The sequence below is a fragment of the Schistocerca piceifrons genome, chromosome X (genome assembly GCF_021461385.2).
Source record: "Schistocerca piceifrons isolate TAMUIC-IGC-003096 chromosome X, iqSchPice1.1, whole genome shotgun sequence".
NCBI classification, from domain to species: domain Eukaryota; kingdom Metazoa; phylum Arthropoda; class Insecta; order Orthoptera; family Acrididae; genus Schistocerca; species Schistocerca piceifrons.
The window spans coordinates 166,165,287-166,190,066 of NC_060149.1; the positions used below are offsets into that span (position 1 = coordinate 166,165,287).

Genomic DNA, 24,780 nt, shown 5'->3' on the forward strand with positions numbered 1-24,780 from the left:
TTTATTGTAGAGAATTTATAAAGAGAAATGGATAGGTTTAGATTAGAAAGTGTGTCAATTAGTGAAGTGTGAAGGCAAGAAGAACAGGTTTTTTTAGTCAGATGAGTACAGGGTTATGACCAACAAATCAAATGTGGATAATACACCAGTCGATGTAAGAAACAATAAGGAAATAGAACTGCAAGTGAGCTATTGTTGTGAAGAACACAGTGAACACATTATTATAATCAAGATAGAGTTGTATTCAACACTCGCCACAGTAGTACAAATTTATATGTCAACTAATTTAGAACATGATAAAGAGATTAAAAGATAAAATAAATTTTCAGGTAGTAAAGGGAGACGAAAATTTGTGATGCGGACTGGAATTTTTACAGTAGGAAAAAGATAAAAAAGAAAGGTAGTGGGAGAAAATGGACTAGGGGAGAAGAATGAAAGGAGAAGCCACCTGGCAGGATTTGGCACAGAATACAATTTAATCATTGTTAATACTAAAGAATGAAGGTTGTATATGTGGAAAAGACCTAGACACACCAGAAGGTTCGCTATAGATTACATTGTGGTGGGACAGAGGTTTTGAAACTAGATTTGAAAATGCAAAACATTTCTAGTGCCAGAGGTGGATGCAGACCATAATTTATTAGTTATGAACTGCAGATTACAGCTCAAGACACTACAGAAAGGTATGAAATTAAGGAGAGGGAACATGAATAAATTTAAAGAACCAGAGGTTGTTGATAGTTTTAAAAAAGGCCTAGACAGTAAATGACTGAAATGGAAAAAGAATGCAGTACAAGACCAATGAGTAGCTTTGAGAGATGAAATAGTCAAACCAGCATAGAACCAAATAGGCAGCATAAAACCAAAGACAAGTCTCATTAGAAAACCTCAGATAATCTATATATTGAATTTAATTGACAAAGGCAGGAAAAATAAGGGACTATCAGAAAGTTCCCATTTGAGGGCCTGCTGGAATGTACATGTAAAGTAGTGCAACTCCAATGTAGGCAAGGGATTAGTGTGGCATTCCTGTCTTTCTGACATGAATGTGGTAAATGCAGGAATGTGAACTATGGCAACGTTATTACCAAATGTGTCCAAAGAGGACCAACATTTTGTTATTCTTTTCTTAGCTGCCAAAGGACAGACAGGTAGACATCCATCAGAGAATGTGTATGGAGCAGCATGTCTATCAAAAACTACCATTGTGGACAAGGGGTGCTGCTGTTTCATGACAGTGCACGTCCCCATATCGCAAATGTCGTAACGCAGAAGTGGGAGATATTCGGGCACCCATCCTATACTCTTGATCTCTCGCTATGCAGTTATTATGCCTTTGATCTCTTAAAAAAGGTATTGAAGGATTGACAATTCCTGTCAGATGTGGATGTGCAGCAGACTGTTACGGACTTCTTCACACTGCAGGACATAGGTTTTATCAAATGAGTATCTTCAATGCATTGCTTCGGTGACATGATTGCCTCAGTTCTCACGGTGATTTTGTGCGACTGGCATACCAATTCTGCATTGTACAGCCTTTGAATTGAAACTTTCCGATCGCTCCTCACATAAAAATTCAGCAACTGAAGCAAGCATAAGGGAATAAAGATGTCTAAAAATGAGATTGATAGGATGTGCAGCATGGTAAAGCAAGAGTCACTAGATGAGAAATGCAAGGATCTAGATGATGTATGACTATGAGAAAGATAGATGTTGCCCACAAGAAAATTGGAGACACCTTTAGCAGAAACAGAAGCAGCTGTGTGCATATAGAGATCTCAGATGGCAAGATTGTACTGAAAAAAGAAGGAAGGCATAAAGACAAAGGAAAAATTAGAGGCTGTCTACAAGAAAACAAACCTGAATACAGTATTGAAGGTAGAGAAGAGGAAGTAGATGACAGTATTAGGGCCCAGACAGTGAATTCTCTGTAAGAATCAAACCTGCAGCACTGAAGTTGCTCTTACTAGAACCACTTGAGGCAGAAATATACAGTATTAGCTACATGTACCGGAGCTGTACTGTCTTTTCATGTTCTTTCCATTACTGATTTCCACATCTGCACATTTTTCAGTAGCGTCAATTGAGAGCTTTCAGTGATACTTTGCGGTGTTTGTCTATGTGGTTCAGACTTCTCGCATACCTCGGGAACTTCAACGAATGTGACAGTGTCATTGGGCATCATATGCTTTCATGTGAACCACGAGTAATCAGAAAGATTGGAGGTCACAATTTGTAGCAACATCCGCTCATAATCATATTCCAAGAGAATAGAATAATTCGGGCATATAGTTCTTCACACATCTGAAATATTCACACAGAACACCAACCTCTTTGAAGGCATTATTTCTGTCTACAGTTTTTAGTATCAAAAGATCATGATATGGACACACAAATGTTGCGATCTCATGGTAAAAGTGCACTTGCCTTCTGTCCTTGTAACTTCTGCATATTAATTTCAGTATTGTTGTACCATCACCATCTATTTCATTAGGACTCAAGTGCTCACCCAGAAATTTACACTGCCAGAGAAGTACCAAATGGAAATGGAGAACTGGATAGTTCTGTTGTTCTAGTTCATTACTACTAGCTTCTTTGAATGGTTTAAGGAACGCGACAAGCTCATTTAGGATCTGCTCGTCTATATTGTGAAGTCTTTTTGGCTGTTTTTGTGGGAGCAACTCCATAACCTTGATCAGAGTATCACATACTGAAACCAACATGTCTAACGAAGTGTTCTATTGTAATTCATCCTATTATTTGAACAGTTTTGAGAGTCTCTGTGAAAGACGAATGCAGTTACAATGTTCCACTAGCACTTTACATGAATTTATTCTCTCTCCTACATGTGTTAGTTCTGGCTGCAATGCTAAAAGCTCCGATTTAAAGGTATATTTGAGCAAGGTACTAAGACAATGACAAGCGCAAGGAAGTCTAGTGAAGTCTTTTGTGGGTGCCACTGTATCGGAACCTTGATGTGTTAAAAAAGGTGCTGACTTCATTAAATACTCAAATTTTCAAGGACTCAAAACGGTGAACAAACTCCGATAAAATATTAACTGCTGTGTTTTCCTCATCAAGAAATGGGCTGGTAAATAGTATTGTGTTCTCTATATGTCACATTGCATTAACAGTAACTGCACTCTTTGTAGTGCAAGTTGTTATGTGTATCCTCCATCCACATACCACTTTGGAAAGAGGTTCTTTATCAGTAGTAGCACCAATAACTCGTGGAAGTAGCACCTTTTTAATTGTGTGTACTATGGAAGTTACTTGATTTTTTTTAACTATAGTCAAATGAGATTGTATAGTCTCCTCATCAACCTTCTACAGTTACACATGCTTGGGCTACCTTTTGAAATTGAAGCCATGAACTGTACAGAACAGTCTTAAGATCTGCGCAGTACACGAGTGCCACCAAATCATAAATACCTTGCTTTGTATTTGCAGGGAAATAACATTGACATTGTTCTGTGTGATTTTCATTTGATGGAGCACAAATGTTTTCTCATAATGGAAGTAGAATAAACAAGAATACAGCCATTTGGTTTGCACTACACAAACTTTGCACGGTTTCCAGGTGCTGATGTTTCTCTTCTACAGCTCATTTTCAGTTATGCAAACTCCATCACTTAATTTTTGTGTCACATCCTCTACAGTCTCACGAAACATAACTTCATTAGAGGCTGTCAAATCCCAAGCGTCAGTCATTTGTGTCATGTCATTGTTACACAACACAGCAAATCATGCATTCACAGCTGGTCTTACACTCCTACATGCTTCAGTGGAAGGTAACGAGTTGATGAGTAGAAAGTGACTGCAATGCAAACATACTCAGATGTCCACAGCTCGTGGTCTAGTGGTTAGTGTTGATGCTTCTGGATCATGGGGTCCTGGGTTAATTACCGGCGGGGTTGGGGATTTTCTCTGCTCGGGGACTGGGTGTTTGTGTCCTCCTCCTCCTCCTCCTCCTCATCATCATCATTTGTGACTGTGGCTCAGTTGGACTGTGTAAAAACTGGACTGTGTTGGGACTTGGTACGGGTTCTGATAGCCGCGCAGTTGAGCACTCCACAAACCAACCATCATCAGACATCATCACTGTACTCAGACTCATCATACTCACGAAACTATAGTGGGAAAGGGAAAGAGAGAAGCCAGCCTAGACTGCTGTAGCAGCAGCAGCAGCAGCAGCAGCACCACCACCACCACCACCACCACCACCACCACCACCACCACCACCTTGATTTCCAATGTATGCAGCCTTCAACACTGGACATACCCATTCCATTTCTGATCTCTACTACTCAGTAATGAATGACCTTCTTGTCAGCAGAATGTTTAATATTCATTCATTTCACTTTCCGTTATGTTGAGCTTCCAAATGTTCATACATAAATTTCTCCACACTACTTTGAATGATTTCTATTGAATATGTCTTCTGTTTGGTCTTGTATTTGTATCTGAAATGTTATTGTGATCACAAGACTTTTATGGACATTGTTCTTCTGTTTGAGCCACTTCAGGTCCTCTCTTATAGTTACTTAAAGCTACTATTTGCCACTGGCTTCTTTCCTTTCCTGTAAAATGACCCAGAGACTACCCATCTCAGAAAACATTTGTAAGCTATCACTCGTGGTGGGCTTAACATATTCTCTGCCAAGAATAATGGAATACATCTCACTTGCAACACTGTACCTGTAGTGAAGCCATTGTCTTTCCAGTTAATGTGTCCTCCAGGATACTAATCGTGCAGTGTTGTGGAGGAACTTGTGTGAAATTTTATGAGGCATAGGTGCCTACCAGATGGACAAGTATTGCCAGCAACAGGTAGGTGTACAGGTTTGAGACACTGTGCAGTGCTCAGTGTGGAATTGTTTGAAGTGGTTTTTAATCATAATTAGCAATGTCATCAATGGTTTCTAGCATCTGCACCTGTGCGCACTTATTTCGTATAATTAGGATTTAATGACACTCTTTCTTTCTTTCCTTACTTCAACAACAGTTGTCTCTCTCTCTCTCTCTCTCTCTCTCTCTCTCTCTCTCTCTCCTCTCTCTCCCCTCTCTCCCCCCCCACCCCCCCCCACCCCCATGTGATGGTAAACAGACAGAAACGGCTATAATTATTAACTTACTATATTTCAGGATACTACCATGCTTGATCAAAGAATTTGTCAATCCACCCATGGTGCCTTTTGTGTTACCAAATGTGTTACTGATCACAGGCCGGTGTTCCAAGGAAGAATATATAACTTTTGTGTTACCTCATTTGAAACCTGTCATGAAAATCCAGGAACCTATCCAGGTAAGCTTGCACATGGTTTTCTTTTAATGTCTGATTAATCCTTTCTGATATTATTTTATGAAGAGATGGTATTCATGGACAGATCTGTGATGGTGTGAATACAAATAAATCTACCATCGGCTGTCGTTTGAAGGTGACTGAATGTATTACAGTAAAAGGAAGAATTTGTTGTAATTTTTTAATGGATCTTCATCTGTTTTTAATAGTTGATAGTGACTCAATAAAATTAATTTTAAACAGCAGTTTATTCAATTTTCTTCAAAATTTAACATACTTGTTTCCTGTCTCATTTTGTGAGAATATTTTCATCTTTATGATAATAGGCAGTGCTAAGAGAAGGAATTTTCTTCTTTTTGCTGCACCCCTCAGTTTTCAGATGAAAATACTGTTGCTAGGGCATGACTGTTGAGAGTCGATAGTGAATAACTGGTTGTTTGTGCTACAGACTTCATGGATTAATAATCTGCAAAATGTAACTGTCATATAGTGATCTATTGGATCATGCAGGTAAGATAGAGGTATTGTAGAAATTGTCGTCTTGAGTAGCTGGATAACTCCTCAGTGATCTGCACTTGTGCTATCTAAAGACCTTAACTTTAGAATGAAACACTTCCACTAAATATATCAGTGTGCTCTGTGTACGTACTTTGCTACTGCCTTTCTATTTGCATGCTAGGTTACACCTTATGAATGTAGCCAACAATGAGCAAAAGAATGTTAAAAAAGATTTTCCTGTCGAATCCACATTGGGAGAGAGAGAGTAATATAGTGAATCTGTGATTGTTATCCAGCACAGAATTTTGATGAGGTGTTAACACTGCTCTTATGGTGCAACTGTCATTTATTATTGCAGTAAAGGAAATTAGTTTGGAATATACCAGCCAGTACTGACATAAAGCACGAGGCTGCCTTTGAGAATTTAAGCAAGCAAAGAAAAACTGGAGATAGAAGAGATTAAAATTAGAAGTTGTTGGCAATAAATAAAAGGGTTGCAGAAGTATGAGAAACAAGCATCCACTGATCTGAAATGATTTCTCCTTTATCACTATTTTAATTTGACTGCTGCAGTTGTCAGTCTCTTCTTGTTTTGTATTAATAATTATATATTTTCGTATCTGTTACTATCAAAGACTTTGACAATCTGTTTAATTCAATTTTCGTTTGCCCTGCAATTTTCTTACCAGTTTCACGTAAATTACTATTGAATGTTTTAGCATGTATACTGCTGATCTCCATCTATGTTTTTGTAGTGGTTCTTTTGTAAAATCTTATGTGCAACCATGTGGTGTATCTCTTTCTGACCACAAGAAGCTGAAGAAGTAGCCCTTACATGGCTTAGAAAGCGACATTGCCCATGACACATGGCTTTCTCTTATGCCACGAGAAACTATCGGTGTATCACAGGTGTGGGACACAGCTGTAGATACAACATATTGTGTTGAGTGTGTTTCATATGATGACCTGAAGGCTGATCTGAGTCTCCCACAGGACCTGCCTTCTGTTTTAACTGTTACTGAGCGAGTGTGGCTCATGTTTTAAGATTTTCCATGGTGCCTGGAACTCTTTCCAAAATATTGGGTGTGAAATTTTAAGGTGTCACAGAGTGGATCGGTCACCCATTATTTCTAAGCAGTTATCCAGCCACAGTCACCTGTCCCCATTTAACCCTGTATGTACTGGTATTTATCATTGTTTTTATCTAGTTATTCTGTTATGTTTTGTCTGAATTTTATTGAGGGCTTTACTGATGCGCACCATATCAGGGTTGTATCTTCAATCCTTGTGTATGAATGCTACTTGATTTTCCAATTTATTGTTACTTTTTACTAGATTTTAAACATGCTCATCTGCATATTATTCACAAAAGTGCACTGATTGCCTTGCTGTCAGCACCCTCATTCACAGATCCTCATTATCTTGATTGTACTTCACAACTCAAACATTAGTGAAGCAGTTGAATATGAACTCCTTTCAGCTGCATGCAGCGCTGTCTGTGCATTCACGGAAGGCAGAAAATGCAGTCGAATGCAGAATGGTGACAGCACCACATTAGGGAAATCAACATGTTGGTGTACAAACCAAATTTCAGTGGTAGGGAATAATGAAAGCCAACCAAATGTCCAGAAAATAGCTAAGTACGGCAAGGTTGTTGTAAGTCAGTCCACCAGAGGGCATGAAGTATACATCAACAATCTGAGAAAAATTAGCCTGAGGCTGTTTGTGGCAGTCCTTAAATCTGTCACTGTTGTTTAATCACATGACTTGTCGCCAGTAGACATATCACATCATGCCATGCCTAGTGACCTCAAACAACATACTTGAGATTATATCGATTGACTTAACAATACCTCTGGGATGCCTGTGGTATTACGCGATGATCCATGTGGCAAGGGATTTGTAATTGTAAGTTAATGTTCATAAAGTTCTTCGTACAGCATGTGAGTTTACAGCAGCAGCTATCTATCAGATGAAAGCACTGTCACCGATTTTCACTAAGATTCGAAAAGTCTTTCATCATGGTATCCAGACACGGTTACTATTGTAGGGATTAAAAACAGTTCTCTGTGAATTTGCCTAGTGAAAGAACTGTTCATGAATAAAACAGAAATAGCTTTCCTTGTTAGTAACGTTCAGAGCAGGACCAGATACATTATTAACTCAGGGGAACTTAATTTTACCAAACTTTATAGATAAACAGCTACTGTAAAGTAGTCTTAAGTTTTAAATATTTCATTAAATATATCAAACTCTTCTTATAAAAAATTAAGAATTTATGTAGATAACTGGCAACAGTCCTGAGATATTTATAGATAAACATTGTTGTTGTTCCAACCATCATCTACATGAAGACAAATTGATAACATCTGTTTGTTTAAAAATGCGTTTTTCTGATAGAAGACACTTTTGTGTATCAAATGTATAAATGGCAACATGTTAAATACAACATAATCAGATTTTGACAAACTCTTAAAAAGCTTAGATAAATTACACATGCAGTCCTGACAGTTAACAGGCGATTGTCAGAAGTGCATGTGTACAATTTCTGCCAGAGTCATTGGTGTCAGCCATCATATTTGAATTTTCGGCTCAGTGAATACAGGTTTTACCAAATACACAACATGTTGGTAGTACTTCTTGTCTGGGCTTTTGTGTTTTTGGCTTGCTTTAATTTTATGTGAATTGTTCCTGCAGTGCGTGTTAATTTGTTACGTAAGGGTTCCCTGTGTGTCATCTTGTAACAGTGAATCTCAGCTGGTCTTTTGTGGCTAATTGGACTTCAAATAAAATTAACCTCACTACTAATTAATCGAGATTCCATTGTTCTTTCCACTAGCTCTTGTACTTAGTTATAGGCCGTTTGGAGATCTAAATGGAGAATGGTATGAACACTATTAATAATTTAATTGAGTTTAGTTAAAAAGTTTATTGGTATTATCATTTGTATATGGTCCAGTACAGGATGTTTGTACTTACTATTTCAACCACCATAAGGCCACCAACATTTTGATCATTCCCACTATGTCTGCCCGATGTTACCTGCACCTCAGCTGATTGAGGCAGATTTTATGCACATACAGGAGAATCATACAAACATTCCATCATATGACCATTGGACAGACTCCCGTATAGACGACACAGTAATAAGCATACCTGGCATAGAGAAACAATGGAAGGGTTTAAAAACAAATAAATCATCAGGTCCAGATGAGGTCCCAGTTCAGTTTTACAAAGAGTACTCTATGGCATTAGCCACTTACCTAGCTCGCATTTATCATGAGTCTTTCGCCCAGCGCAAAGTCCCAAGCAAATGGAAAAAAGCACAGGTGACTCCAATATACAAAAAAGGTAAAAGAATGGACCCACAAAATTACAGGTAAATATCACTAACTTCTGTTTGCTGCAGAATCCTTGAACATATTCTCAGTTCGGATATAATAAACTTGAGACTGAGAAGCTTATGTGTATGAGTCAGCATCGTTTTAGAAAGCATTGCTCAATGAAACTCAGCGTGCCCATTTCTCACATGATGTAGTGAGAACTATGGATGAAGGGCAACAGGCAGATTCCATATTTCCAGATTTCTGGAAAGCATTTGACACAGTGCCCCATTGCAGGCTGTTAATGAAGGTATGAGCATATGGAGTAAGTTCACAGATATTTGAGTGGTTCAGAGACTTCTTAATAGAAAAAAATTCATTGTCCTCGGTGGTGAGACAAGGGTATCATCAGGCACCCTAGGGAAGTGTGGCAAGACTGCTGTTGTTAACTTTATACACAAATGATTTGGTGGACAGGGTGCCCAGCAATCTGTCGTCGTTTGCTGATGATGCTGTGCTGCATGGTAAGGTGTCAAAGTAGAGTGAGTGTAGGCAGATGCAAGGTGACCTAGACAAAATTTCCAGCTATGTGATGTATGGCAGCAAGCCCTAAATGTGTGAAAATATAAGTTAATGTGGATGAGTCGGAAGATCAAACCTGTAATGTTCAGATATAGTATTACTAGTGTTCTGTTTGACAAAGTCAAGTTGTTTAACTGTCTGGGCATAACGTTGCAAAGCGATAAGAGGTAAAACGAGCTGGTGAGAACTGTGGTAGGGAAGGCGAATGTCGATTTCAGTTTATTCGGAGAATTTTAGGAAAGAATGGTTCACCCGTAAAGGAGATAGCATAAAGGACACTGGTGGGACCTATTCCTGAGTACTGCTCAAGTGTTTGTGGGATCCATACCAGATTGGACTGAAGGAAGACATCGAAGCAATTCAGAGGTGAGCTCCTAGATTTGTTACTGGTAGGTTCAAGCAGTGCATAAGTGTTAAGGAGATGCTTCGGGAACTCAAATTGGAATCCGTGGAGGGAAGGTGACATTCGCTGTGAGAGAAACTATTCGGAAAATTTAAAGAATAGGCATTTGAAGCTGACTGACAATTCTACTGCTGCTGACATACATTGCACATAAGGGCCACAAAGATAAGGTATGAGAAACTAGGCTTCATAAAGAGGCATATAGACAGTCATTTTTTCCCCTCACTCCGCGAGACGAACAGAAAAGGAAATGACAAATAGTGGTACAGGGTACCCTCTGCCTCACACCATACAGTGGATTGCAGAGTATCTATGTAGCTGTAAATGTAGATGTTCTACATATGTATCCAGACTTTCTGAAAGTGTGCACAATTACACACTCACTCATGCTGAAATCATGACATGTACCGCATCTTAAATTGGCGAAGCTTGTACTGTGATACCAATGTGGACGTTCATTTTCATGACACAGCACTTCTGCCATCCGCCACAGCTACCCTACATCTGGTGTCACATTGTCAAATATTCTGCCTGCTTCATTACTACAAGAGCCAACTGTGAGCTATTCTATTTACCTTCCATGGCTGGCCTTTCCACATCATCTACATCTACATGGCTACACTGCAGATCACAATTAAGTGCCTGGCGGAGGGTCGATCAAACTACCTTCACAATAATTCTCTATTATACTCCACTTTCAAAAAGCACACAGAAAAAATGAACACCTATATCTTTCCATACAGGCTCTGGTTTCCCTTATTTTATTATGATGATCTTTTATCCCTATGTAGGTTGGTGTCAACATAATATTTTTGCATTCATGATGTCCACCCCAAATCCTGTATCATGTCCGTGACACTATGCCATATCTCGATAATAAAAGACATGTCGCCGTTCTTTAGACTATATCAATGTCCTTTGTTAATTCTATCGGGTAAGGACCCCACACCATGCAGCATTACTCCAAAAGAGGATGGAAAAATGGTTCAAATTGCTCTGAGGACTATGGGACTTAACATCTTAGGTCATCAGTCCCCTAGAAATTAGAACTACTTAAACCTAACTAACCTAAGGACATCACACACATCCATGCCCGAAGCAGGATTCGAACCTGCGACCGTAGCAGTCGCGCGGTTCCGGACTGAGTGCCTAGAACCGCGAGACCACCGCGACCGGCAAAAGAGGATGGACAAGCATAGTGTAGGTAGTCCCTTTTGTAGATAATTTACATCTTCTAAGTGTTCTGCCAATAAAACGCAGTCTTTGGTTCACCTTCACCACAACATTTGCTATGTGTTCTTTCCAATTTAAGTTGTTGTTAATTGTAATTACTAGATAGTTAGTTGAATTTACAGCCTTTAGATTTGACTGATTTATCGCGTAACTGAGGTTTAACAGATTCCTGTTAGCACTCATGTGGATGACCTCACGGTTTTATCAGTCAGGGTCAATTGAAAATTTTTGCACCAAACAGATAGCTTGTCTAAATTGTTTTGCCACTTGTGTTGATCTTGTGCTGACTTTACTAGACGATAAACGACAGTGTCATCTGCAAACAACCCAAGACGGCTGTTCTGACTGTCTCCAAAATCATTTACCTAGATATGGAGCAGCAGAGGGCCTAGAGCACTACCTTGGGGAATGCCAGAAATGACTTCTGTTTTAGTGAGTGACTTTCCATCAGTTACTACGAACTGTGAACTCTCTGATAGGAAATCATGAATCCAGTTGCGTAACTGAGACAAAATTCCATAAGCATGCTATTTGATTAAAAGCCGCTTGTGAGCCATGGTGTCAAAAGCCTTCCGGAAATCTAGAAATATGAAATCAATTTGAAATCCCTTGTCAGTAGCAGTTAGCACGAGTAAAGAGCTAGTTGTGTTTCACAAGAATGATGTTTTCTAAATCTGTATTGGGTTTCTGCCAATAGACCGTTCTCCTCCAGGTAATTCATAATGTCTGAACGCAATATATGTTCAAAAATCCTGCTGCATATTGACATTAATGATATGGGCCTGTAATTTAATGGATTACTCGTATGGCATTTCTTGAGTATTGGTGTGACCTGCGCAACTTTCCAGTGTTTGGATACGGATCTTTCATCGAGTGAATGGTTGTATATGACTGTTAAGTATGGAGCTATTGCATCAGCATACTCTGGAAGGAACCTAATTGGTGTACAATGTGGACTGGAAGACTTGCTTTTGTTAAGTGATTTAAATTGCTTCACTGCTCCGAGGATATCTACTTCTAAATTACTCTTGTTGGCAGCTGTTCTTGATTCAAATTCTAGAATATTGACTTCGTCTTGTTTGGTGGAGAACTTTTGGAAGGCTGTGTTCAGTAACTCTGCTTTAGCAGCACTGTCATCTATAGTATTTCCATTGCTATCGCTCAGAGAAGACATTGATTGTGTCTTGTCACCACCATACTTTACAGTGGTCAGACAGAACATTGTGACCACTGGCCTACTACCAATATAAACCCGTCCAGCCGATAGGAGCCTCACCTGATGAGGAATGATTACTACTACCGCCCCGTCTGTAGAATGGGGAGGCACACAATCTATTTGAGTTTGGCTGAGGGCAGATCGTGTTGGCCCAGAGGCTTGGCATGAACATTTGGGAAACAACTTGTTGGGTGTTCGAGTAGTGCTGGGGTGAGTGTCATCAACACATTGCGAAACCAAGGTGAAACCACATCCAGACCTCACGGGGTTGGGCGGACACCCCTCATTACAGGTGTCAGGTGTCATAGGCTGGACAGACTGGTAAAATGGGACAGGTGGTGAGCTGTGGTGGAGCTAACATCAGACTTCAATGCTGCGCAGAATAAAAGTGTGTGTGAACACACAGTGCACCAAACACTGCTAATGATGGGCCTCTGCAATGATGACCCATCCATGTGCCAATGTTAACGCCACAACATCGGCAACTACAACTGAATTGGGCATATGACCATCAGCACTGGCCGTTGGCACTGCAGCAGAGTGTTGCATCATCTGATGAATGCTGAAACCTTCATCATCATGTCGATGGTAGGGTACGAATCCGTTGCCTTCCGGGAGAACAGCTCCGTGACTCCTGTATTGTGGTACGGAGACAAGTTGGTGGCAACTCCATTACGCTCTGGAGAATATTCACATGGGCATCTGTGGGCTCAGTGGAACTTATGCAAAGCACCATGATTGTCAAGAGTATTGTACACTGGTTGCAGACCATGTACACCCCTTCTTGATGATCATGTTTCCTGACAGCAGTAGTATTTTTCAACAAGATAGTGTGCCTTGTCACAAGGCCAGGAGTGTGATGGAGTGTTTGAGGTACACAGTGGCGAGTTCCAATTGATGTGCTGGCCCTCCAACTTCACAGATCTGAACCAGGTGGAACACATCTGGAATGTAATTCAACATGACATCAGAGCCCATGGCCTCCTTCCCTGGAATTTAGGGGAATTAGGTGAACCATAGACCTTGCTGTTGGTGAGATGGCTTGCGTGCCTCAGTGACACAGATAGCCGTACTGTAGGTGCAACCACAATGGAGGGGTGTCTGTTGAGAGGCCAGACAAACATTCAGTTTCTGAAGAAGGGCAGCGGCCTTTTCAGTAGTTGCAGGGGCAACAATCTGGATGATTGACTGATCTGGCCATGTAACATCAACCCAAAATGGCTTTGCTGTGCTGGTACTGCAAACGGCTGAAAGCGAGGGGAACGTACAGCCATAATTTTTCCTGAGGGCATGCAGCTCTGCTGTATGGTTAAATGATGGCGTCCTTGTGGGTAAAACATTCCAGAGGTAAACTAGTTCCCCCATTCAGGTCTCCAAGTGGAGACTACTCAGGAGGATATTGTCATCAGGATAAAAAAAGCTGGCGTTCCACACGTCGGAGCGTGGAATGAAAGAAGCAGCCACCTGGTAGAATTTTGCACAGAGCATAATTTAATCACCAGTAACACTTCGTTTAAGAATTGTAAAAGAAGGTTGTATGTGTGGAAGAGACCTGGAGACACAGGAAGGTTTCAGATTGATTATATAATAGTAAGATAGAGATTTGGGAACCAGGATTTAAATTGTAAGACATTTCCAGGGGCAGATTTGGACTCTGACCACAATTTATTGGTTATGAACCTGAAGAATTTGCGAAAAGGTAGGAAATTACGGAAATGGGGCCTGGATAAGTTAAAAGAACAAGAGGTTGCTGAGAGTTTGAGGGAGCATTAGGCAACATTTGACTAGAACAAGGGAAATAATATTGTACAAGATGAATGGGTAGCATTGAGATGAAACAGTGAAAGGTGTAGTAGAAATCTGTGGATAACACAAGAGATACTGAATTTAATTGATGAAAGGAGAAAAAATAAAAATGCAGTAAATAAAGCAAATGAAAGGAAATACAAACATTTAAAAAAATCAGGTTGACAGGAAGTGCAAAATGGCAAGCAGGAATGGCTAGATGACAGAATAAGATTTGAAAGCATATTTCATTAGGGGAAAATAGATACCATCTACAGGAAAATTAAAGAGGCCTTCGGGGAAAAGAGAAGCAGCTGTATGAATATCAAGATCTCAAATGGAAAACAAATCGTAAGCAAAGAAGTAAGAGGTGAAAGGAGTATATGGAGGGTCTATATAAGGGAGATTAGCTTGGAGACAATATAGAAAGGGAAATGGACATAGATGAGATGGGAGATATGATACTGTGAGAAGAATTTGACAGAGCTCTGAAAGACCTAAATCGAAACAATGGCCCGAGAGTAGACGATATTCTGTCAGAACTACTGATAGCCTTAGAAGAGCCAACTGTGACAAACTCTTCCATCTCATGTGCAAGATGTATGGGACAGGCGAAATACCAAAAATCTTCAAGAACAACATAATAATTCCAATTCCAAAGAAAGCAGGTGCTGACAAGTGTGAAAATTATTGAAATATCTGTTTAATAAGTAATGGTTGCGAAATACTAACATAAATTCTTTACAGAAGAATGGAAGAACTGGTAGAAGATGACCTTGGGGAAGATCGGTTAGAATTATGGAGAAATGTATGACCATGTTAGGCAATATTGATCCTGCGATAGGTTAAGGGAAGGCAAACCTACCAGTGGTTGAGAATGGAGTGAGACAGGCTTGTAGCCTATCCCTGATGTTATTCAATCTGTACATTGAACAAGCTGTAAAGGAAATCAAAGAAAACTTTGGAGTTGGAGTTAAAGTTCAGGGAAAACTTTGAGGTCTGCCGATGACATTATAATTCTGTCAGAGACAGCAAAGGTTTTGGAAGAGCAGTTGAATGGAATGGACATTGTCTTGCAAGGAGGATATGAGATGGACATCAGTGAGAGGATAATGGAATGCAGTCACATTAAATCAAGTGATGCTGAGGGAATTAGATTAGGAAATACGACACTAAGTAGTAGATGGGTTTTGTTATTTGGGCAGTAAAAAAACTGACTATGGCTGAATTAGGGACGATATAAAATGTGGACTGGTAATGGCAAGAAAAGCGTTTCTGAAGAAGAGAAATTTGTTAACATCGAATATAGACTTAAGGATTAGGAAGTATTTACTGAAGGTATTTGTCTGGAGTTAAACAGGGATGATAAACAGTTTAGACAAGCTTTTGAAGCATGGTGCTACAGAAGAATGTTGAAGGCTAGATGGGTAGGTCATGTAACTATTGGTGAGGTACTGAATAGAATTGGAGAGACAAAAAACTTGTGGTACAACTTGACCAAAGGAAGCGATCAGTTGATAGGACACATTCTGATCACCATCTTAGTTTTGGAGGTAAGTGTGGGGGGTAAAAATCATAGAGGAGGGGGTCCAAGTAATGAATACAATAAGCAGGTTTGGAAGGATGTGGATTGCAGTGGTTATTCAAAGATGAAGAGGCTCGCTCAGGATAGAGTAACTTGGAGTGCTGCATCAGACCAGTCTTCAGACTGAAGACGACGATGACAGTGACCTACCAAGGCCTCATTGCTTCCACGCCATGATGTGTTGCCGCTGTTATCTATGCCGAAGATGGACATACCAGCTGTTAAGTAGGTGGTCATAATGTTACGGCTGATCAGTGTATGTACAACAGAATTTCTTTTGGTTTTCTACCTGGATTTGAGACAAAGTTTCATTGTGGAAACTATTACAAGCATCTCACATTGAACTCCATGTAAATTTCGAGCTTCTGTGAAAGACTGCCAATCTTGGGGATCTTGGATTCTTTTGCATTTGTTAAGCTTTTTTCGTTGTTTCTGGAACTGTTTTCTGACCTTTTTTGTGTACCATGGGGTATCATTCTTTTGCATTTGTTAAGCTTTTTTCGTTGTTTCTGGAACTGTTTTCTGACCTTTTTTGTGTACCATGGGGTATCAGGTCCATCATTTTTTAATTTATGTGGTATAAATCTCTCAATTTCTGTCGATACTATTTCTTTGAATTGAAGCTGTATCTGATCATCACTTACATTGTTAATTTGGAAGATGGGGAGAGTTTCTCTCAGTAGGGTCTCAAGCAAATTTTTATCTGCGTTTTTGAATAGATATATTTTTCATTTACTTTTGGTAGATTTGGGAGTTATGGTATTTAGTCTCACCATGACAAGCCTGTGTTCACTAATCCCTGTATCTGTTTTGATGCTCATTAACAACTTAGAATTATTTGTTGCTAAGATGTCAAGTGTGTTTTCACAACTGCTTACTATTCGAGTGGTCTCGTGAACTAATTGCTCAAAAAAATTTACAGATAATGTGCTTAACACAATTTTGGATACTGTTTTATACATACCTCCGGATTTAAACATGTATTTTCAGCAACATATTGAGGTTAAATTGAAGCCACAACCAACTGAAACTGAACGGTGAATATTAAAGGGCCAGTACTCCATTGAGGCCAACTTTCAGTAAAATGAACAAAACTGCCTCATTCTGGGGCCATCGGAAGGCGTATTCCTTAAACAATTCTCTGGCTTCTGCTGGGTATGTACTCCGGAAGTCTTTTTGAAATCTTCAAGTTTTCTTGGATTTATCGGGACCTTTCCTGTGGGGTATGCTGCACACATAGGTAGATGATCGATGTGGTCCCAGGGAGTCTTCTTGGAAAGGATGAAGATGTGATTTTCCTCTGAATTTGTGGATTCATGAGCTTCAGTACCACCTTTTGAGACAGATCTGCCCATGAAATGAGAAAATAACAAGAGTGAAAGTTTCATGTGCGCAGATCTAGGATTTTTCTGCATTTCCACAGAAATACTATATTTTTGTTGAAGGTGCCTACCAGTTTCCTTGTCCATAAGATCAAACAATCGTGAACCTCGGTGACCTGGATTTAATTGGTTGGCTGCTGCTGTAAATCAATTCATTCATCTTGCAGAGTGAAAAAATTCTGTCCCTCTTCCTCATTTTTCTCTTTACTGTGGAGAAATTATGAGCGCCGGGTAGAAAACAGTGGCCACAGAAAGGAAACAATTGAATGATTTTTTGGAAGTGAATCGTATCTGATAAAGCAAGATGTAGGTGAACCAAATCATTTATTTTGTTTTGGTCAAAACAGTTATATGAATACAGATAAAGTTAAGTTTTGGGGAATCTGACCAATAAAGTGCATCAAGAAAGAGAATACTTTATTTGAGGATTTTTTGACTGTTCCCTTATCGTATATGTAAAAATAACCATGTTGTCTCTCACATGTTAAAAAGGCCATTGTCGATACTACTGCCCTTTTAATTTGCTAACCTCAGAAACTCATTCTTGTCAGTCACCACTGCACCTCCAGAAAGTGGCAGACAACAGCCCTTTCATGATGAAACAATGCAACTGCCCATGTTGAAACCAAAAATACAAAGAAATGAAAATCAAATAAACATAGACTACTGCCCTTATAACATTCACCAACACAATTGTATGAGATGGTTTTGTGTTTGAAATTAGACTCAAGTTTTCTTTGAACCTTTCAGCAATTGTATCATCTGAGTTGGGAGGTCGGTAAAAGTATCCCATTATTATTTTATTCTGGTTGCCAAGAATGACTTCTACCCCTAATAATTCACAGGAACCATCTACCTCAATTTCACTACAAGATAAACTACTGCTAACAGCAACAAACATGCCACTTCTACCTGTATTTTAACTTATCCTTTCAGAACACCGTAAGGCTTTATCCAGGTTTGAGTACCTATGATGATTTAAGTGTCAATACTTTCTATTAGTGCTTGGAGTTCTGGTACTTTCCAACACAGCTACAACAACTTAACAACTGTTATCCCACTGGTTCCTAGGTCTCCATTCTTCCTGTTTGCGACTTGCAGCCTTTGAAACTGATGCCGCTATTGTGTTCCCCAAGAACCTCTAACCTAAAAAAACTGCCCAGTCCACACTGCACAGCCCCTATTATCCAGTGTAGCCACCTCTTGAGTGTAATGGACTCCTGACCTATTTAACGGAACCCGACCCCCCCCCCCCCCACCCCCAACCCTATGGTGTAAGTCGAGGAATCTGCAGCCTACATGGTTGCAGAATTGTATGAGTATCTGATTCAGATACTCTTCTTCTACCAGAGTCTGCAGTCGATCCTGTCGTCTATGCTGCAAATGATGAGCTCTGCTTTCCTTTCGCAAGTGAGACTAGCAGCCTTTACCACTTCAAGTAGCCACTTGAAACCAGAGAGAATCTTTTCCGATTGAAAATGACACAAATTATTGATACTGATTTGAGCCACTATCTGCAGATGACTACACCTTGTGTTCTTCATGGTATCCAGAAGGACCTGTTCCAAATCTGGAATGACTCTACCTGGTATGCACATGGAGTGCACACTGACTTTGTTCCCCTCCATGGCAGCCGTGTCCCCAAGGAACCCCATAACGCGCTTAACATTGGAGCTCCCAATTACCAATAATCTCACCGTCTACAACTACCCGGATCTTGCAGGCTGAGAGGTTTCCTCTGAAACCAGACAAGCAACTGCATCTGGCTGAGGACAGTGTCAGCCACAGACAGCGCCTGGAATTTGTTTGTCAGACTAACAGGGCAGGCCTTATGTGTGGGCCCCTGGGAAGTCTTTCGCACCCTGCCACGCCCCAAGGTGACCCCCCAATTGACCATGAGTGAGGTGTCAATCTCAGTAACTGGGCTGGGAACTGGTGAGGACTGATTGGCGGACTCGTGGCTCATGCTGGACATCCATCGGATCCCCACAGCCAGCCCACAACAGTGATGCCCGTCCACTGCAGCTTAGTCATGTAATCGAAGCCAACATAGCCTGGAGCTTAAAGTGAAGTGTCAGAAACTTAGCTCATATCCGCACACAGCAATCACAGCCCCTGTCCATACTGAAAATGGTGGAAAACTACACAACACAGGCAAGTGGATGATTATCAACACACACTGCAGAACTTTACTGTAGACAATGACGAATATGCTGTGTCTAATAAATTAGATTTACATGCGTTGGTTCAAAAACTCAACTACCATAGTTCCTAGGTGAGACTAAATAATTCGCTCCTAGTTAGGAACTTGTAAAATGTCGCAAAATCGGTCTACTTTCCTACACAAATGAAAATGCCAGAACTGTGCCCATTGAAAATTAAATTGACACACAGAGATTCAAAAACTAAACTACCAAAGCACATGCGTCTTTTTTTTAATCAATATCATTCTCATAACATGTATCTGTTCTTACGTACATATAGTGTATGTGTCTTCATTGTCTTTATCTAATTTACTTTATAGTTTACCTAATTTCATTCCATTTTAATATCAAAATCATTTTTACTGTAAACGTTCAGGTCAGTCTCCTCATTGTCTCCCTCACTCAATAATGGGTGCCTAGAAACGTTTCCTTATTTGACCATCCTACAGACAATGCAGCACTGCATGCCTTATGCACCACAGCATTGCATGCTTCACAGTCGAAAATAAATCAGAAAATATGGTTTCAAATAATCAAGGTATTGTTCATACTTATTAAATAATTCCATATATTCTGTGTGTGTGTGTGTGTGTGTGTGTGTGTGTGTGTGTGTGCATTGTGATATGATCCCTGGATGAGTGAATAAAGAAATAAATGTGGTAGTTAATACAGTTCATCTGTTCCAATCCTCTACAGGAAAAAAAAAAATTGTTTATGCCAGTGGCCAGTTTAAATTGTTTGCAAAAGTGGTACTATTTTTCATTATTTCCAAGTAATGACTCAAGCTTAATCGGAGCTAGCCTGATGGGTAAGTATGTGATTTGGTCAGACATCCATCAGAGGTTATATGGGTGAAAGTAGACTGGATGGTTCACTACTTCAAACTAATAATGCACATGGGTTTAAGTTGTGTTATTGGATACTTATATACATTACCAATTATATGCATGGTGCAAAATTTTTGTTAATGAAATGTAATGTTCATGAATCAAGGTTTGAACATTCATGTAAATTGTGCCCTCATGATAAGTTACCATGATTTCAGTATTGAATTATAAATTAACTTTCTGTAGTGGTGCAAAATCATAAATTTCTGAAACCAATTCCTTTGTTACACGTGGTGTAGGAAGTACAGAAGTTTGTGACCAAATATTATGAACAAAAATCACTGTGTTTCCAATGCAACAGACTTTATTTGCATGAGAGAATACATATTACAGAATGTAGGTCACACTGATCACATTCCTGTTTTATGTTCTTTTGTCTTAGTATTAATCAAAGTTATCAGCAGAGTTAAAGCTGTGTGGATGATTCTGAATTGTGCTTGAGTATCTCAGTTGGTAAAAATTTGCTTTATCAAGGCAGGATACCAGGTTCAAATCTTTGCTTATAATTCCGTTAAGTCGTACTGCTGTGCATAGGCAATAGAAGAACTTGCTGTTGCCTGTCTTAAACATTTTTAATGCAGTTATTGAAACTATAATATATCTGAGCTAGTAATTTTAGACTGAATAAGGAAAAAGTTACATATTGCCCTATGTAGGGTTGGTTGATAGGTAGTATGGCTTCTCAGTAGAAACAATTAATGGTTAAATCATCCATGGTAGCAGTTAGAATGTAGCAGTGTATTATTATGTGGCCTTTCCCACTTAATATAACTGGGGATAACATGTAGTTTCCTTAATTTGTTAAGGTTAAGAATTTAAAACGAAAACACGAATTGTTAAATGTACCTTTTGTTCTTCATTGCCAACGGCCTTGCCGCAATTGTAACTGGGATCCCGTCAGATTACCAAAATTAAGCGCTTTTGGGCTGGGGTAGCACTTGGATGGATGACCATCTGGTCTGCCGAGCACTGTTGGCAAGCGGGGTGCACTCAGTCCTTGTGAGGCAAACTGAGTAGCTACTTGATTGAGAAGTATTGGCTCTGGTCTCCTAAACTGGCGTACGGCCGGGAGAGTGGTGTGCTGACCCCATGTCCCTCGATATCTGTATCCAGTGATGCTTGTGGGCTGAGGATGATGCGGCGGCTGGTCGGTACCATTGTGTCTTCCAAGGCCTTGTGACTAGTGGTCTACATTAATAGATATTTTAATTACTGAGAAATTACTTCTGTAATGTGTACAGCTTTAACTAGCTTGAAAATTAAAATCAGTAATCCCAGCCGTGCTGGGAGTGAAAAAAATCCAAATAGTAGATGTAAAAGCAGTGTATGCTGGTGGGATGTTATGTTGTATATTTAAATTTAGATACTAGTTTGCGTAATATAAAATTGAATATTTACTTTGTTCCAGGTCCTGTTAATTTTTATGCAGAAAATGGAATTGCTTCTTTACCTCACGCCATCGGAAGAAATTAAAAACGATGTGCTGCCTATGATATATAGAGCATTAGAATCAAATGTTCAACAAATACAAGAATTATGTCTTTCAGTGTTACCAACATTTGCTGGACTGATTGATTATCCTGCCATGAAAAATGCTTTGCTGCCCAGGATAAAGAGACTGTGCACGTGGACTCAACATGTATCGGTATGTTTTTTCCCCCTTCTAAAATGGAAAAACATTATGACTAGGCTATCCTTGATATTATTGGTATGCGGAATCCCCCCCCCACACACACACATTTATGATGTGGTAATGTAGATGATGTGTAGATATACTCTCCACAAGCCACCTTATGTGTGTATCACTGTCACTTCCCCAACTTCATAGTCCAGTTGCGAATGTTCTGTGGAAAGAACTGCTGTTGGTAAACTTCTGCGTGAGCTCAGAGGTCTATGATTTTACCTTCATGATCTGTTTGTGAGATAGAGGTCAGAGGAAGAAATGTATTGGTTGACTCTTCTACAAAAGGTGCTAACAAAATTTTAACAGTACAGCACACTGTATGTCTTCTACTGTTGGCTGAACCAGGATTTTGTAAGCTGCCTTCTTTGCAGGCCGACTATACTTCCTGAAGATTCTTTCAGTGGATGATTTTATGTGGCCATTGCACTTTAAATCGCTCCGTACTCATATTTCCAGATATTTTATGGATTTGAATGCTTCTGCAATTGTGTTATTCAGTGATGGGTCTTTCGGCCTATTTATGTACAATGCATACATTTGTTTATGGTTGAGAGTCATCTGCCAATTCACAATTCATGCACCAAGTGTCAATTCTCTGCAGGTATTCTCATATTTCACTAAAATTTTGTAGTGTTGTGACTTCTATGCGTACATAATCATCCTATGGGGAAGCCAACATTATCTCTCTGATCAGGGTGTCACTGCAGTCTGTTGGGTAATGAAAAGTTTGATGCAAACTTACTGCCTACATGCTCCTTTTTTCTCACATTTGATGTAGTAGTGCTTCCATTGAAGATTAAGGCAGGCTGTGAAGTTATCACCTTTGGACCGTAGATTCCAAACCTGATGTGTTGCTACCAGTGTTGATGTTACGACGACACTCGTATGTCCTGTTAAAATGCAACCAAGTGTGTTACTTGTGGTAGAGATGCTCGTGAGGGAGATTCCCCGCCTCCTTCATCCTGCTGTACCAATTGTGATGATGACCATGCCACCTCCTCCCAGGATTGTTCCATATATGTTGATGAGCGGGCCGTTCAGGAGAATCTGGGTGAAGGAAAAGTACCCTACCCTGTCAAGACAAGTTGTTGGGTAGTCGAAAGCCTTGCATTTTACCATCTGGGACTCTTCTTGCTATGCCTTGCGCCACAGAGGACATGGCCACACAGATTTGCGACCTCCAATTCAGTACTGCAGCTGTGAAATTCCCCAGTATCGCAGTAGCATCCCCATCTCCTTCTCTTACAGCTGTGCAACAAGCCACCAATTCTTCGCCCCCAGCAGTGAAATCACGAGCTTCACAACCAGCAGACCAGAAAGAACAAAAGGAACACTCCTGCGAACAATTTGTATGTCCCTACAGCCAACAAACGTCTGAGCCTTCATCTGCTGACAATTAAGGCTCTAAATAATCAAACAAAGGCAGACAGTCTTCTCCTTTCCCAATTCAGAGATCCAATTCGAAGGTGTCACCATGTGATAACTGTCACTAGTCTGATCTCTGTTTCGCCAGTGCGTACCCTCTACCTTTTTTCCGCCCTAGTGTCAGCAATCTGACTCATGGGGAATGTCGACACCTCCATAGATTTCGAGGAACAGGATCCTCCTGCCTCTGCACCCTGTAGCAGTGAGTCTTCAAAGGCTGGCACACAGCAGTCATCTAGGTGACTGCCCTTTGTTTGTTTCCTTCTCCCCATTCCCCATTATGACTCTTTTTTCCAATGGAACGTTCATGGTATTAGATCCAACAAGGTGGAATTTCGACTGCTATTGGAATCGCAGTGTCCATTTGTTTTCTGCCTCCAAGAAACGAAATTGTGTCCTCACAACCTTTTTGACCTCTCACGTTTCCTCCCAGTCTGCTTTGGCCTTATCCCTGCAGGTGGCATTCCATCTTGTAGGGGAGTCATGCTGCTCATTTGGGATGATGTCCATAGCTAAACCATTTCATTGAACACCCAGCCATTTCATCTTTTCTCTCTGTAACCTCTACATTCCTTCATCATTTGCTGCCACCAGTGCAGATTTACACCAGCTTATTGGTCAGCTGTATCATCCCTGTTTGCTGCTTGGTGACTGTAATGCCCACCACCCCCTTTCGGGCTCTTGAAGAACCTGTCTGAGATGTTCCCTATTTGCTGAACTTCTCAATCAACTCAGCTGCATCTGTCTTAACACACCCCACTGAGGAGTTGGTCCAGCTGATATATGACCAACTATACTTGCAACCTATTGCAGTTCTCCATGGACTCTTCTCTGAGAGAGGCGTCCTCAGTAATGTGTTGATCAGCTTTGCTCGTCAAGCACCGACAATGGCTTTCGCTTTTCCACTGACAAAACCATTTGTATGCATTTCTGGCAGCACAGTGGGTTTCTTCTGCCATCTTTACATCTTGATTCTGTTGCTCTTCTGCTTGTTAAAACTACGAAATTCCAGGGGCTCATGATGATAAGAAACTTTCTTGGTCCTCTCACGTGTCTTATGTGGCCATATGCTGTACTTGGTCCCTCAGTGTCCTATGTGTCGTAAGTAGCACTTCTTTGAAGTGGATTGGACCACCTTGCTCCATTTATACTGATCCCATGTCCGTTTGAAACCAGTATATGGATGTTGCATTTCTTAATGTGCATGTCTGTCCATGTTACGCATTCTTAACATAATGCACTATCGTGGAATATATTTGGCCACTGGTACC

At 40.2% G+C, this 24,780-nt stretch overlaps 1 protein-coding gene across 4 annotated transcripts in view; it reads left to right on the forward strand.

Moving 5' to 3' along the window:
* Positions 1–24,780, forward strand: part of LOC124721254 (SCY1-like protein 2) — a 202,726-nt gene that overhangs the window by 122,773 nt on the left and 55,173 nt on the right. For all 4 annotated transcript variants that reach the window (XM_047246124.1, XM_047246123.1, XM_047246126.1 and 1 more), the window contains 2 exons: positions 5,146–5,305; positions 21,809–22,045. In XM_047246124.1, the coding sequence (XP_047102080.1) occupies positions 5,146–5,305; positions 21,809–22,045 (397 nt within the window). The remainder of the gene's footprint in view (positions 1–5,145; positions 5,306–21,808; positions 22,046–24,780) is intronic.